This window comes from Castor canadensis, chromosome 3, assembly GCF_047511655.1.
Source record: "Castor canadensis chromosome 3, mCasCan1.hap1v2, whole genome shotgun sequence".
In the NCBI taxonomy this organism is placed as follows: Eukaryota; Metazoa; Chordata; class Mammalia; order Rodentia; family Castoridae; genus Castor; species Castor canadensis.
Window position 1 is genome coordinate 29,579,327 of NC_133388.1, and position 15,341 is coordinate 29,594,667.

The 15,341-nt window shown below is 44.6% G+C and overlaps 1 protein-coding gene across 11 annotated transcripts in view; it reads right to left on the reverse strand.

The window, feature by feature from the left end:
• The window catches only part of Adck1 (aarF domain containing kinase 1), a 108,789-nt gene that overhangs the window by 32,910 nt on the left and 60,538 nt on the right, over positions 1-15,341 (reverse strand). For 10 of the 11 annotated variants that reach the window (XM_020162198.2, XM_074067450.1, XM_074067449.1 and 7 more), the window contains one exon: positions 11,491-11,649. In XM_020162198.2, the coding sequence (XP_020017787.1) occupies positions 11,491-11,649 (159 nt within the window). Of the gene's footprint in view, positions 1-11,490; positions 11,650-13,108; positions 13,194-15,341 lie in introns of all 11 variants that reach the window. The other variant, XM_074067452.1, reaches the window with a different exon arrangement.

Here is a 15,341-nt window from a genome sequence, read left to right on the forward strand (position 1 = left end):
ACACAAGTGGAAAATTCCACACCTGACCTTGTATGACATGTCACAGACACACTAAAAATATTGTATAAAATTACCTTCAGGCTACGTGTATAAAGTTCATATGACACCCATAAATGCATTTTGTGTTTAGATTTGTATACCATCCCCAAGACACCTCATTACTCATATGCAAAATTCCAAAATCCAAAAATGTCAGAAACACTCCTGGTCCCAAGTATTTCAGATAAGGGATACTGGTATTATTTCCATACTATCTGTATAAAATAAGATCTTTCATTAAAAAAATAAATACTTGGAGTAAGGGAACAGACAAGCTGAACAAGACAAAGAGGAAAAGATGAGGTTTTCTCCTGCCCAGGTAGAAAGCTTGGATTTTCGGCAACTGGGGCCACTGTGGATTCTTGAGTGATGGAGTGATGAGTGGGTGTAGAAGACTTGGCTGGCATTCGGGTGTTGATTTGGTGATGTGAGTTAAACATCACCGGCAGAGAACAAGAGCCGGTGAGATGCGTAAAGCATGCCACAGCGCCCCCCGGGGGCAAGAACTTGGTACCCAGGTTCCCCCTTCCCCACTGAGGCCCTGAATTTGAGATGGTTTCACAAGTTCACAGATGCTGCCTTTGTGGGCGGTGAGTGAAGGTGCCACGGGGAACACAGGGGGTGTTCTGGGATTCCAGGAGGGCAACCCTCCTACTAGAAGCCCTCCATGTGTTCACCTCTGAGCCTGGGGAGCCACAGACTGACCATCCCAGCCATTCCTAATGTAGATCACAGCCCAAGTTCTCCCAGAACACCTCCCCTATGCAGCTCATGGCGATGAACAAGAACTGCAAACCCCTGGGCTGTAGCTATCAAAAGACCACCCCAACGGAGGGGGTGAACATGTTCAAAGTAGGCTAAACATATGTATGTAATTATCTTAATGAAATCCCCCATATTATTAATGTAAGCTAATTCAAAAATAAAATTAAATTAAAGTTAAAAAAAAAAAAAAAAAAAGACCTTCCCCTTCCAGCCTTTCCAGAAAGACTCGCTGAGCCATCTAGAGACCTGTCCTGGTCTCCGAGTTAGGAATGTGTGATTCCTGCACACTGAGTGAGGAATGTGTGATGAGAAAAATGAAAGCAAACCCTTAGCCCCAAAGTGTTTGCTGCTTTGTTTTGAAACCCTGTGTCCGAGGTGATGTACCAGACACCATTCTAAAAGAATCATCACACAGGTCAATTTCTAACAAAACCTTTTCTAATTGCATTAGGCTACTTCTAATTTCTTTTCAGTCTTATATAGTCTCTCATGGGCTAGACCTGTGACCGTAAGCCAATTGATTTGGTTTGGTTTGTTTCTGTTTCTGTCTTCTTGTGAAACAAGAAGGGAGAGGTGGCAAGAGCAAGGCCAGGGCCACATACACAAGATCCAGGCACCTGGACAAGGCAACTTCCAGGTATCGCATTTGGTCAGGTATTCACAGATGGCCCTTGGCTGCCCCCAAAGTGGGGGCCAAGCAGGCACACAGGAAATAGAAGTGACTCACCCAGGCCGAGGGCACACAGGTCATTGATGGCACCTGAATTCCTTTCTCTATGCTCCAAGTTCCAGAAGAAAAAGCTCTATGGCCTTTTCCTCTAGCCTATACACCAAGGGCTTCACCACAGTACAGTTTCATTCATTCAACCAACATTTTACCTCTAGGCAGTTACCTTGGCCCAAACCTGGGTATACACAGGAGGCTACCTATAGCTTAAAGACAGCTATACCTGGGTAGGGAGCTCCTGACCCTGCTGTAATTCTTCATCACTTCTCATATGGTCATTGTGAAATTTTTAATCATCATTAATACCCAAACACTGAAAGTCATTTTAAAGATTTTTCTGCTACTAATCAATTATATAATTAGTTATTACTAATATCATTTGTTATTATTAATACCTCATGTCATTAGCAGTCATATATTTTATTAATATTCATTGCTTTTAACTAACTGATAAACTAACCCATAATCCAAAAAAACTTTACAGCACTCATAAAACTGGATTCTAAAGTATTCTGCAGGTCATGCCTGTAAAACCCCAGCTATGTGGAAGGCAGAGATTAAGAAGATGGCAGTTCAAAGCCAGGCTGGACAAAACTCTGCAAGATACCATCTCAGCCAACAAACAGGGCAAAGTGGAACATGTCTGTAATCCCGACAAGGCAGGAGGTGGAGATAGGAGGATTGTGATCGAAGGCCAGTCCAGGCAAAAATGTGAGATCCTATCCAAAAAATAACTAAAGCAAAAAAAGGGCTTAGGGGCATGGCTCAAGTTGCAGACTGCCTACATAGCAAGTGTGAAGCCCTGAGTTCAAATCACAGTAACATCCCTCCCACCAAAAAAAGCATTCTGTGGGTTGAAGTCCACTTCAATGGTTACAAAAGTCCCCTCTTTACCCAAGGAGAGTACTTTCCAAGACCTCAGTGAAAGCCTGAAACTCAGCTATATTCCTGCAACTGAACCCAGCAGACACTGTGCTATTTATTATACATAAAGACCTATACAGTAAACCTGGCTTATTCACAGATTTATTATACACGGTTTTGACCAAGCAATGTCAAAAAACAACAACTTCTTTTAAAAATCAAAAGAAAGCCAGGCACCAGTGGCTCACACTTACAATCCTAGCTACTCAGGAGGCAGAGATCAGGAGTTCATGGTTCAAGACCAGCCCAGGCAAATAGTTGATAAGACCCTATCTCGAAAAAACCCAACACAAAAAAGGGCTGGAGGAGTGGCTTGAGTAGAAGAGTGTCTGCCTAGCAAGCATGACGCCCCAAATTCAAACCCCAGTACCACCAAAAATAAATAAATGCCAAAAGAATTGTCAAAGTTTTTAAAGTCCCATGCACACATTACACAGCTCAGCTGACGGCTCTCAGTCACTCCTACATTGTCATCAGTTGTGATTAAATCATTGTGTGGTCTGCTGAGTGCTTCCCTGCCCTTAACTGTGTGAAAATCTGCTTCCCAAAAAGCAAATAGTGCCCCAAAAGTGAGGTAAAAGCTGTAGTAATCCTCCCAAGCCAAAAAGAGAATGTAATATGCTTAACTAAAGCGTTAAAGTGAAAATTTGAGATTTGTTGAAAGGCAGCATGTCTTTATCGAAGCTGGTCACCATTATGGGGAAGATGAATCAAGCATCTGCAGTACAACACTGAACTAAGCAGTGATGGCTTTTTCTCAATGATGGCCTCTTTGGAACCATAAACCTGCAGATACCAAGGGTCTACTGTAATTTATAAATTCGGCATGGAAAGAGATTAACAAAGATAACTAATTAAATAGAACAATTATAGGAAAATACTGTAATAAAAGTTACATGAATATGGCCTCTTTCTCTCTCAAAATACTTTTGTTCTGAACTAACTACTATTGATTCTACCAATCCATGAGCATGGGAGATCGCTCCACTTTCTATAGTCTTCCTCAATCTCTTTCTTCAAAAGTGTATAGTTTTCCTTGTAGAGGTCTTTAACATCTTTTGTTAGGTTTACACCTAGGTATTTGATTTTTTTTGAGGCTATTGTAAATGGAATTGTTTACATATATTCTTTTTCCATTTGCTCATTGTTAGTGTATAGAAATGCTAATGATTTTTCTATGTTGATTTTATATCCTGCTACCTTGCTATAGCTATTGATGATGTCTAGAAGCTGCTGAGTAGAGTTTTTTGGGTCTTTAAGGTATCGGGGTTTGTCCTTTAAAATCAGAGTTTTGTTTCAATGGAAGTCAGCAGTTCTTACTTTTGTAGCAGGTCAGCATCCCCTACCAGAAGCAGCCAATTCGAAAATTTGATACAAGCTAGGAAGCCCAGAAAACATACAAACATACAGGGGGTTCACCAACAACTTGACAGTCACTGGATGAGGAAGGGAGTCAAGGTCAGGGTCATCTGGTCCAAGGAGCTGAGATTTTTCTTGACTGAGGAGAATATAAAAAACTGCTACACTTCACCTTCTGTTTTCCTTCTGTTCCCTTCTTAAGAGCCTGCCCTAAATAGATTTGTTTCAGTTTCTTTTTAACAACAGATGCAATCAACTAAAGCAGGTGTTGTTATCAGTTTGCCTTTTTGATTTTGCTCCCAAAATGCATCTTCTCCATAAAATTCTCCCATCAGCCAATGTTTTCCTCAGTGCCTAGCACATACTCAATACTCACAGATGTTTATTGGGTACTCACATGAATGAGTGAATAAATAAATAAATGAACACATGAATATTTCAAAGGGTTGGCTTCTCTGAGACAATCACATGCTCACATTTGTGTTATCCAGATGATGGAGTTTTTATTTCTGAGATTTTTGATGGCAAGGGAGATTACCTCTAAATTTTCAGGAACCACAGTTTCAGAATCACTGAGAATTCTCTACTGAATCTGGAAACTTATGAATCAATCAAGGTATATTCAATAATTAACACTTCCATCAAGATAAAGTAATGAAACTATTTTCCTATACAGCAATTGGTTCAGAGTAGAAAAAAAATCAATTGTGAAACGTAACAGAAAAATGAAGAGTCACACAGAACCTTTAAAACTGGTGATAGCTACTTATAATTGCAGAAAAAGGTCTGAGGGCAGGGCTCAAGAGATAGAGCACCTGCCTAGCAAGTGCAGGGTCCTGAGTTCGAATTCCAGTATCACTCCCCCCCCAAAAAAAAAAAAACTACTATAATTACAGAAAAAAATGGCTAGGATCATTATTCTTACCAAATCTAGGCCAGGCACTGAGCTAGGAGGCACTGTGCATAGGTACTCTCATTTAGCCCTTCTCTTGCCCATTTCACAGAAAAGGAAATATTCTCCACAAGCTAAAGCACTTCTGAAAGTCACATAGTTTGGAACTGTCAAAACAGAATCCTCCCAGGTTTTTTTTTTTCTTCTTTCTTTCTATAGCCCTGCCTCATGTAACACAATCTGGAATAGTACAATAGAGAGCTAAGATAAGGCAGAGAAAGAGCTTTGCAAATTGTAAAATGCAACTGCAATGGAAGTTCCTGTTATCGAGTTATTATATACTGTAAAAGAAATAATGTTCTACGGAAACACAGCCCACTAAATAGAACGCCTGCACTGATCCCAACTGGTAAAAATGGGTGCCCAACAAGGATCGAAAAATCAATTCAGGGTTATGTAAATAGCTTGCCATTTGTGGAGTTCATCTTTGTTCTGATAAGTTATTACAGTGCACACTTTTTGGAAAATAGAATGACAGAGTGAAGAGAAGTTTCCATGGATGGCTTATGTCTCTGCATATTTTTATATATATTTTTTAAAAGTAAAATCAGCCATTGGATTCTGTGCCAACACAAATATTACCTAGCCACCCACTGTTCAACCAGCACATTTAAAAAAGAAACGAGATGACAGACAGCATGCACTGAAAATGCTACTCCAAAAAGGTCAAAAACATGACTGTCATAGTTCTTTATTTTTAGAGACCCTTGGGACAGGCCAGATGACACCAAGCAGTAGAATGGATTTGGGCACTCAGGCCAGAGTTTGCCCCCAATGTAGCAGAGTGCCCTGGGAATCAGTGGGACATAGGAAGGATGGTACTTGACTGTGACAGATCCTTAGAGAGTGACAGGACAAAAGGTGCTCATCATCAATTTTGGAAGCTCAAGAGATAACTGGGAATGATACAGGGTGGTGCCGTGGGACCTGGGGATTAGTCTCACCACTAACTCACAGCCCATCTGAGTCCCACCCTGCTCTAGCAGTGACGTGCTGAGCTCCCCACCATTGTGGGCAGGAAAGAATTTATGCAAAGCTGGCGGCCAACAGATGGAAGGGACTGTGCTTTGTCACTTTACCACTTCCTGCTGAATCACTGTTCCAATCTCAGGGTCCAATTAGTCTGGCTCTGGACTGCCACGCAAATCAATAAGAGTCACTGGCCATGCATCTAGAAGTAGAGTTGCCCCAACTGCTAAAGGGACAGTATCAGGTGATAATGACAAAGCTGAAACACACCCTTGGCTGTGCCCTTTCTGTTTTGTGCAATGTCACCAACATCACCAGACCCATCAGACACCATCCACTGAGTCAGCTTCCCTTTCTCATCCATCATTCCAGTCTATCACAGAGACTATCCCCATCCCGAAGAGACAGCCAGGTTCACAGGAGACACCATACTCTAGTATGGCACATGCTCCTGGGTGCCAACTCAACAGCCATCTCCCCTAGCTTCCTGGCTAAACTAATACCAATTTTGTGTGTGTCCTCTAGCAGGACTTAGCTGGGAAGGAGATCTCTTGTTTCTGTTGCCAGGGCAACTTAGGTATGGGCATTACTTCTGGCCAATAAAGAGTAAAAACTAGGGAATCTTGTTTGTTTTATTGTTTTATTCCCAGAGCCCAGAATAGTGCAGTTTTCCACATATTTGCCACTATCAAAGCCCTCTACCATCTCTAATACTTAATTTTGCAAATTAGGGAACTACTTTTTAATAAGAAATATAAGGGAAAAAACAGACTTTCTTTGGCACCAGGAGGTCACTAGGAGCCATGCAGCTGTTTTGGGCCTATGAGGGACACTCACTTAGGAGGACAAGCCAGGAAGATGAGATGGAGAGTGAAAGATGGGAAGAACTTGGGACTTTACAAATCATAACGAGGCACTAGATCAGTCAAGCTGGGAACAGCCCACCCAACTTCCAAGTGTCTTCACATGTAACATAACGTGCGGTATAACTACCTACACCACTTTTAGTTAGACTTTCTGATTCTTGGGCCCACAATCATCCTAACCTATACAATCAGCGTTCCTAACTCTCAAAAGTCTCACTCCTGAAGACCTCATCCCCTCTGTCCTTACAGGGAATATGTGTTTGTGTTTGGATTTACACAAAGCGAATATTCAGAGTTTACTATCAGTCACTCTCTCTTTAGTGTGAATTGCTTTAATCAGATTGCCTCCCTCTCAGGACCAAGCAGTGATTATCGCAGGGTTAGGAGAGGGACCACAGTGAGAAAGAGGCATGAGGTTTTGATTCCTGGAGCTGGCATAAAAGGAAGCACAGAAGGCTGTGCAGGAAAGTAGCCTTGCCTCCCCCATCTCCAAGCTCCTGGTGGCTAAGGCAGCCCTAAAGTCCCCCAGAAATCATTCTAAGCATTCCTGAGCTCCTTCCTGGGGTTGACATTACCAAAACCAAGAAACCATTTAGATCTGGACTCAAAATAATAATAATAATAATAATAATAATACTCATTTCAAATGTCAAACAAAGCAAGCTTTCCAGTTGGGCTCTTTTTTTATTTACGGCAGAGCATGGTGACCCAGGTAGGACTTTTCTCACCAGAGACCAAGCCATGTAAGAAGGCAGTATGGCCTGTAAAGATGATGGTGGCCTCAGGCCTCTTTCCCAGCTGCTCTCCGGCAAGCCGTGAGGCCTGATCTCCACTCTGTCCTCTGATGCACCTCAGCCACTGCCAAGGAGCCACTCTATGCTCTGCACACGGCCCGCTACGCGTGCTCCCAAGGAAAGCGACTGATGCTTATCTCAGGGAGAAAGACGCCAAATCTTTATTACTGCTGTTATTGCTATTGACCTTACGACCACCATTACTCAGGGAGCCAGCAACACTCTGCACAGAGAAAAGTGACAGCTGTTCTCCCAGCCCAAGGGGGCCCTGCTGCATTGCTGGGCAGAGGTAGTTCCTCGCTGGCTCAAGAGCAATCAGGAAACCCAGGGATCCTCCCTGACTCCCTGTTTATTCTCAGCTACAGCCATTCCATGGCTACCAAAAGGTTCTCTAAAAACTCGAGTTTCCAGATGTATGCCCAGTGCCACTCAGCAGCCCTCATCCATCCCTAGTCCCATCAGCTCCCTCTGCAACATGCAGAGCAGCTATTCCAAACCTTCACCCCCTCAAGCCTCCAATGCCACCTCCTACCCTCTCATTCTCAGCAGATGGTCTTGCCTCCTACTTCAGGGAAAAAAATAGAGACTATCAGGCTGGTACACACCTGCTACCCACTTTCCCTCCACCTCTCCTCTGCCCCCAACATTTGTCTGTGCCCAGCCTTACCGCCTTTCTCCGGTCTCAAAACAAAGGCCCATTGAAGGCCACTTGGTTCTTGGTGTCCAATCTCACAAATCTCCTCCTGAACTTGATCTAGCACTTACTTTTCTCTGCTGAGTCTCCAGTGCCCTCCCCATCTGCTAAGCCTGCTCACATCTCCCCAGCACCTGAGCCAATGCTCTGCTCTATCTCCCCAACCTTGCATGGCTATGAATTGGACAACAGTACAATACCTCCTCAGGTCTCAATTCTCCTTTCCCCCCACCCAACTCATGCATCTGTAGTTGCTTTTCCTAACAACTCTAAATTGCCAAACCCAAAAATATCCTTTTCAGTACCTTACTGGTTTGATCTTCTACTTGACAACATTGAGTAATTATGGCAAACTCTATTTTCTAAAATGGCTGCAAAAATACCCTCATTCTAATATGCTTCTAAAACTTTATTAGTATTCCCACTGCTATGACAAAATATCTGACATACAGGAGATTATTAAAGGAAGAAGGATTTATTTTGGCTTATGGTTTCAGAGATTTCAGTCCATAGTCATTGGCTCCGTCGACTCTGGCCCCATGGTGAGGGAGAACATCATGGCAGCAGGAACATGTGGAGGAGGAGGCTATTCACCTCATGGCAGACCGGAAACAAAGAGCAGAGAAGGAACGGGGGGCCAGTGCCTTCAAAGGCACATCTCAAGTGGCCTACTTCCTCTAACTGGCCTCATCTCCTAATGTTTCTATCACCTCCCAAAATAACTCCACGAGTTAGGAACCAAGGATTCAACCCATGAGCCTGTGGGAGACATTTCATATTCAAACCATAAATACCTTGCCACTCTTCCATTGAAAGGTAATCTACTTCCCAACTCCTAAACTCACGGGCCTTTGTGACTGCTTCAGCCAATGGAGTGAAAGAGAAATAATGCCATATGATTTCCAGGGACAAGTTATAAAACTATAACGTACTTTCAGCCTTGTTCTCTGGGGACACTTGCTCTTAGAACCCAGCCACTATGCTGTGAGGAAGCCCAAATAGTCACATAGAGGCCCACATGGAAAGGAACTAAGGCCCCAGCCCATAGCCCCAACTGAGCTCCCAGATCACAGGCCAGCCCCAATGTGCCAGTCATATGAGTAAACCACCTTGGAAGTAGATTCTTCAGTCCCATGAAACCACCCCAGGTGGACTACATAAAACAGATGATTCTCTCTACCAAATCCTGGCCAAAGTGCAGACTCACCTGCAAAACTCATGACTATTATTTCAAGCACTGAATTTCAAGGCAGTTCATTATGCAGCATTATTAATTAGATAAATGATACACATTCATTAGCAGTAGCTGCTTTGCTCAATCCTGGTCCTCCAATCTCCCTGACAATGCCTTCAAGAACTTATCCTCTGGTCCCACTCCCCAAATGATGATGCTCCTCAAAGCTCTTTCCTTGCCTCCCCCAATCTTGCTCCTTTTTTTTTTTTTTAACTATGCACACCTTCTGTAAGTGACCTCAACACTCCCTCAGATTCAGACACATGAGTATCCTTGCTCATAACTCCTAAATCTGTATTCCATCCTGAACTTCAGACTGACAGGGATGTCCCTATCCAAAGCTACCCACAGCAATATCTTCCCCTGCCCCCGCCCCCCGACCCCGGCCCACAGATGCCCCATCACTCATTTCTTTTTGCTCTGAGATCCATCTAACCCCTTAATTATTATTTTACATTTCCCAGGATCCCCTGCCAACTTTTTCTAGCTAAGTTTGACCAATGAGCAACTCTGGTAAAACACAGAGGACCTAAAGCAGAAAAGAAAAAAAAAAGGCCTTGCCTCAAATAACACAGCTGTGGCTCCAACTTGTGGACCTTTTATCTGTTCTGCAGCTCCACTAACTAGGTGGGCCCACCACAACCAAGCTCCCACCAAAGGCTTCCAACTCCTAGGATCCTGAAAAGCACCACCTCTCTCTGTTCCTCCACCATGAGGGCAGCAGTGACTTCCTGCTGTTGGTCGTCCACCATGCCATGCCATTTGGGGTTTCAGTAATATCATTCCTTGTCAACCCTTCTGTTCTAAATACCTAGAGCAATTTCTTTTTCCTGTCCCTGGCTGATACATAGGACTAAAGGCATTTAAACTTCATCACTGAAGTCAGAAACCTATTACTTCAGTCTCTTCCACCTCATTCATACCAGTACTTGCCCACTCCCCATGTAAAGCTGGTCATGAAGTCTGGTAATTTCATCCCTTGAGACCATCCTTCTCCTCCACCCCATTACACTGCCTTGCTTCACATCATTATGTCTCTCAGACCCATGCAGCAACCCCTCAATTAGTCTCCTGGCTACAGGCTTTCTGCCTTCCAATACATTCTCCATACTGCCAACAGATTTTTATTTCTAATGCACATCTGATGACAGTCCCCTGATTAAAATTCTTAAATGGTTCCCCAATGACTACAGGAGCAAATCAGATCTGCTCAGTCCCACAAAGGCATGAGTGATGACTATGGATACTGTTCTAAGCCTTAGCCTAGAATGTGGGCCCTCAGACATCCTGCCTATCTTTCATGGGCTATTCTTTCCCTGCCCAGTGTCTCCTGGGCTCCCCAGGAATCAATTCAAACATCCCTTCCCCAGTGAAGTCTCCTGCATCGGGGCACAGTGCTCCAGGGCCCTTTGTCAGAGCTCATATCCCCACTCTTACTCTGTGGTTGTTTGTTTACATACCCATCTCTTAACTCAATGGGAAGAATAAGCCAGGAGTCCTGAGTAAGGATATGGAACAAAGGACAGGGAGAGAAGAAAGAAAGGAGAGACACACTGGCAGTTTAAATAGATTGATTGCTGACCTTCCTGTGCAGGTACAGGCTACTGCCCCAACAGTGTTGGCTCACCCTCCTGCTCCCTTGATCTGGACATGGAGCTAGAAAATTCCAGAGGCACCCTGAGGCCTCTAGGGCTTTTCACAGGGCCATTTTCAAGCAGGTAAGTTTGTTCATTCAAAACAAACACAATCTGCATAAATATTTCCATGTGATGTATAACTTTCTATTCCTTAGCTGACTACATGCTCCCTTTTGTTATAACTTAACAAATTATGATGGAACTTTTTCTACCCCCAAAAGAAATCACCTTTGTTCATCTCATTTCTACTGTATCCATCCCTGAGGTCCCCTGGTCCCAGAAGTAGCTCTGTGTTCTGAGACCATTCCAAAGGGTCCCATGGACAAATCAAGAACTGAGCAACCCTGCCACAGGGGTGTGATCAAAGTGCTCATGACACTGTGTTGGTTGTGGTTTCATCTCTGTCCTCTTCTACTCTGCTGTTCAAAGGGTCACATTCTTCCTGCCAGCCTGAGCCAGTGTCACTGAGGCCATCTGGATCCCAGGGAAATACAGACCGAGAAAAGGAAGGAGAAAGGGGGAATGCCCACCTCCATCAGGAGAATATCCTTGGAGCTCTGAGCCTGAACCTTTGGGTGCTGGATCTTCACGGCCACCGTCTGTCCATCATGCAGCACAGCCTTGTGGACCTGGGCCAGGGAGGCTGCTCCCAGAGGGGTGTCATCAAAGCTCAAGAACAAGTCGTGGATCTGTCAGGGTGGAGAGAGGACAAATAAGTGAGAAGACAATGACCCAATTCAGTGAGGGGTGTGGCCAGGAAGACAGGACAGAGATGCCTCATGCCCTACAACAGATTTTCTGCCTTACCAGTTATATGGCCACCTCAGAACTTGGCTGGCCTCTCTGCTATGATAGATATTCATACCAAGCACATGGAGGAAGACAGAGGACATACATGGAAGGTATCTACACACATGAGCACAAGGTCCCTGGCAACTCCATCAAAGCCTGAAGCAGTGCTATCCAGAATGTTCAGAACTGTACATCATATGCCCATTTAATTATCCAACAACCAGCCTCCTGGCCCTCACATATACACATTAAAAGTCAACAGAAATGGGGCCTACAGCAGCCCACCATAGAATCAGATGGCAGACGCTCTACTTCCACCAATCACCTAATCACTCTAGGTCTCTCAGTTCAAGAAGAACCCTCATCCTGGACTTGGGCATGGGATGGAAGAACAGCAGCACTTTCTTCCCCATAAACCCATGAGAACACTATCACCAAGTAAGCTGGAGTTTTTGTCTGCTCTGTTCACTGCTGAATTCCCTGAGCCTTGAACAAGGCTGACTGGTCAGAGTCAAGTAGATATTTGAATGACTAAATCCACCATTGTCTCCATTGGAGAATCAGATCAACTTTTTCTTCCCTTTGAAACAGTTAGACCTTCCCACTCCTACTGATCCAAACACTTCAAATGGGTAATTGTCCAAAATAGTGGAAGGACACATCATGTGTGACATTTATCTAGGCAGACTTTGTTACTTCAGGCAGGAGTGAGACCTCAGCCTAGTCAATCAGAATCCTAAGCACTGCTGGCCACCACGATTGGTTCACAGGTGGACATGTGACCCAACTGATCCAATCAGACTCAATTTTTGTGCCATTGTTTGAACTGTAGGAGAAGAACTTCTTTCTATTGAATTTAAACAGAAAGAAATATAAGCCTGAGTATTGCAAGGGTCACATAGTGGCAATAAGGAAGAAAGCAGAGCCAAGAAACAGGGAATCAATCTTGTTTACAATGCTTCAAGCCCTTGATCTAGTCACACCTGGGTAATTACCCTATAATTCCTTTTTTGTTTGTTTGCTTAAGTCAGTTTAAGTTTTGTATCACACACAACTGACTGTAGTGTCAGATGAGTGAAAGAGACATGGTCCTAGGGACAGAAGGAAAGCATGAGTTCTATCTCTTCCTCAGCCCTTCCTAGGACTGGGACCTAGGTACAGAAGGAAAGCAGAGCTTCAGAATGTTCCCAACTATTACACAATGAGATCCACACCAGTCCCCATGGAAACTGGGTAGCTCCTGGAGGAACACCAAAGAGCATTTCTGGAGCAGAGTTGTGAATCTGACCCTCACTCCCCAGCCATGAGGATTGACCAAATCTTCATGCAGCAAAAGGATATGGGGGGTTCTCTTACCTCTCTCTCCACCCCAGCCTCTGCCTGGCCCTGGGAATATCAGCTTGCTGTATGAGAAGGACAACCAGTCTTCAAACTTGTGTCACTGCAGGGACATTGCAGAGTCATTGCACCCAAAGAGTGACATGGCATCACCAGAGCTGTGTGACAAGAACAGCTGCCAAGAGCACCCTACAGGGAAGTGGAAAAGGAAAAGGCCAAGGCAAGCAGATCCTAATCTCCAAGATGAGAAGAAGCCTGGTCTGCCATGTATCCTGGGGACAGAAAGGGAACTCCCACAATTTTCTGCCCCTACCAGAGGATTGAGGAGGCCTCCAAGATACAATCCAAGCCCAGCTGCCAACTCAGCACCCAACACCAGGCCCAGATGGGAAGGTTTGCCCACATTCCCCATTTTACCCAGTGGAAGCAAGAAAGGCAGGGGAAATAAGGATGAACCCCTCACTCAGCCCCTCACTCTCAGAGTATCCCACATCCCTGCAGCCATCCTTTCCCTCTCTAGCTAGAGGCAAGTTCCATCCTCACACCCTCCCATGCTTATGGAAGCACACACACACATACATACACATACATACACACACACATTAATTGATTGCTAGTGGATGTTCCTAGCTGGCTTATAAAAAAAGGTAATTAAAGATTGGTGCCGCAGCCTATAATTAAATATGAATAAAGTATCTCTAAATGGAACCTTGATTCAAAGTGTTCAGTGGAAGTACTTTATGCTGATAGATAGTAAGGAAAAATAGAACCTGTCCCCAAAGCAGAATTACCCCCCCATGCAGCTGAAACAAATACCACCCCCTCCAATCAGCAAGGACTTGCCTCATCCCCCAGCCCTTTCAGCAGAAAACCATTAACAGAAACAAACTGCAGCATTTGCAGCAATTAGATTCAAGCAGGGGCCTCAGCTGCCTCCAGTCACTTGCAGAAACTTGTCTCCCTTTCTAAGGCTTGCTTCCCCATTCCTTTTTCTCTTGCTGGGTCTGGCGGCAAAATCAATTAAGTAAAACAACTGCATTTTAAAATGACTAGTTATGTGCTTTTTAATTACTGTCAGCCCAGGATTCAAATATATTGATGTTGCTGCACAGAAAAGAAAAAAAAAAAAAAATCAGGAAAAAAAGGTTTTCTAGCTCTGTTATGGTGTGTGTGTGTGTGTATGTGTGTATGTGTATGTGCGTGTGTTTGTGTGTGCGTGTGTATGTACGTGTGTGTGCATGCATGTGTGTGTGTATGTGTGTATGTGTGCGTGTGCATGTGTGTGTGTGTAAAGGGGGGGTAATCTTTTTATAAGCAGAAAAACATCAGGGGGGCAAGAAGAAATGTGTCCTACCATAGGTCCTAGCAGCCCAGGAACCGTTAAGTCTTCAGCAGTCTGGTTTCAGCTGGGGTCCTGGGAGCCGGAGGCCATGTGATATTACACCTGAGTCACAGGGCAGATATTCTCCAGTAAATCAGCCCTGCAGACTTCCACAAAGCCAGGTTACTGGGCAAAGTTTCCAAAATGCCACACTGAGCAGCTAAGCACTGGCCAAGGTCCTTATTCAGCCCAGCATCAGGTGAGAGACGGTCAGGCTCTCCTGAAGAAGACATAGTATGACCCCTGGGGAGTGTCTTAGCCAGCCCCACCACAGTCTGCAGCCTGGCCAACCAGGGGCCCCTCACTGACCACTGGCTCATAGTCATGGGGTGGGGGAGGGAGCAGTAACCTGGACTTGCCAACAAGGCCTAATATCAAGTATTCCATCCTGTTGTACCCATACTTTTTCACATCAGATTGATTTTGACTTCAGAAACTTCGTCATCATGTGGATAATGCATCTTACAAACCCAGAACTGCCTGGCTCACAGTAAACAAATGCAGGCCTAGATACCAAGGCCACTTAGGAGCTGGGGAGACTCCAGTTACCAACCAGTTACCACAGCACCAGCAGCAAACAACATCTGGGTCTTGCGTCTGAAGCTGGCCTACCCCACGCCTGGCTGGGCGCCAGCTGCAATCCACTGGAGCCCGATGGGCAGAGAAAGTCTCTGTTTGCGCTAATGGAGTGGCTGGAGTGAACCTTACCACCCCTCCTCACTCCCTCTTAAGGCAATCAGCAGAGCTCCAGCCAGCAAGGACAGCAAAACTCCTGTGTCTGCCATGGGCAAAAAACCCACTGTCACCTCCTCCTCTCTGCTGGGCACCATTTCCCAGGCATCCGCCCTGTGCACCCTGCATCTTACAGTA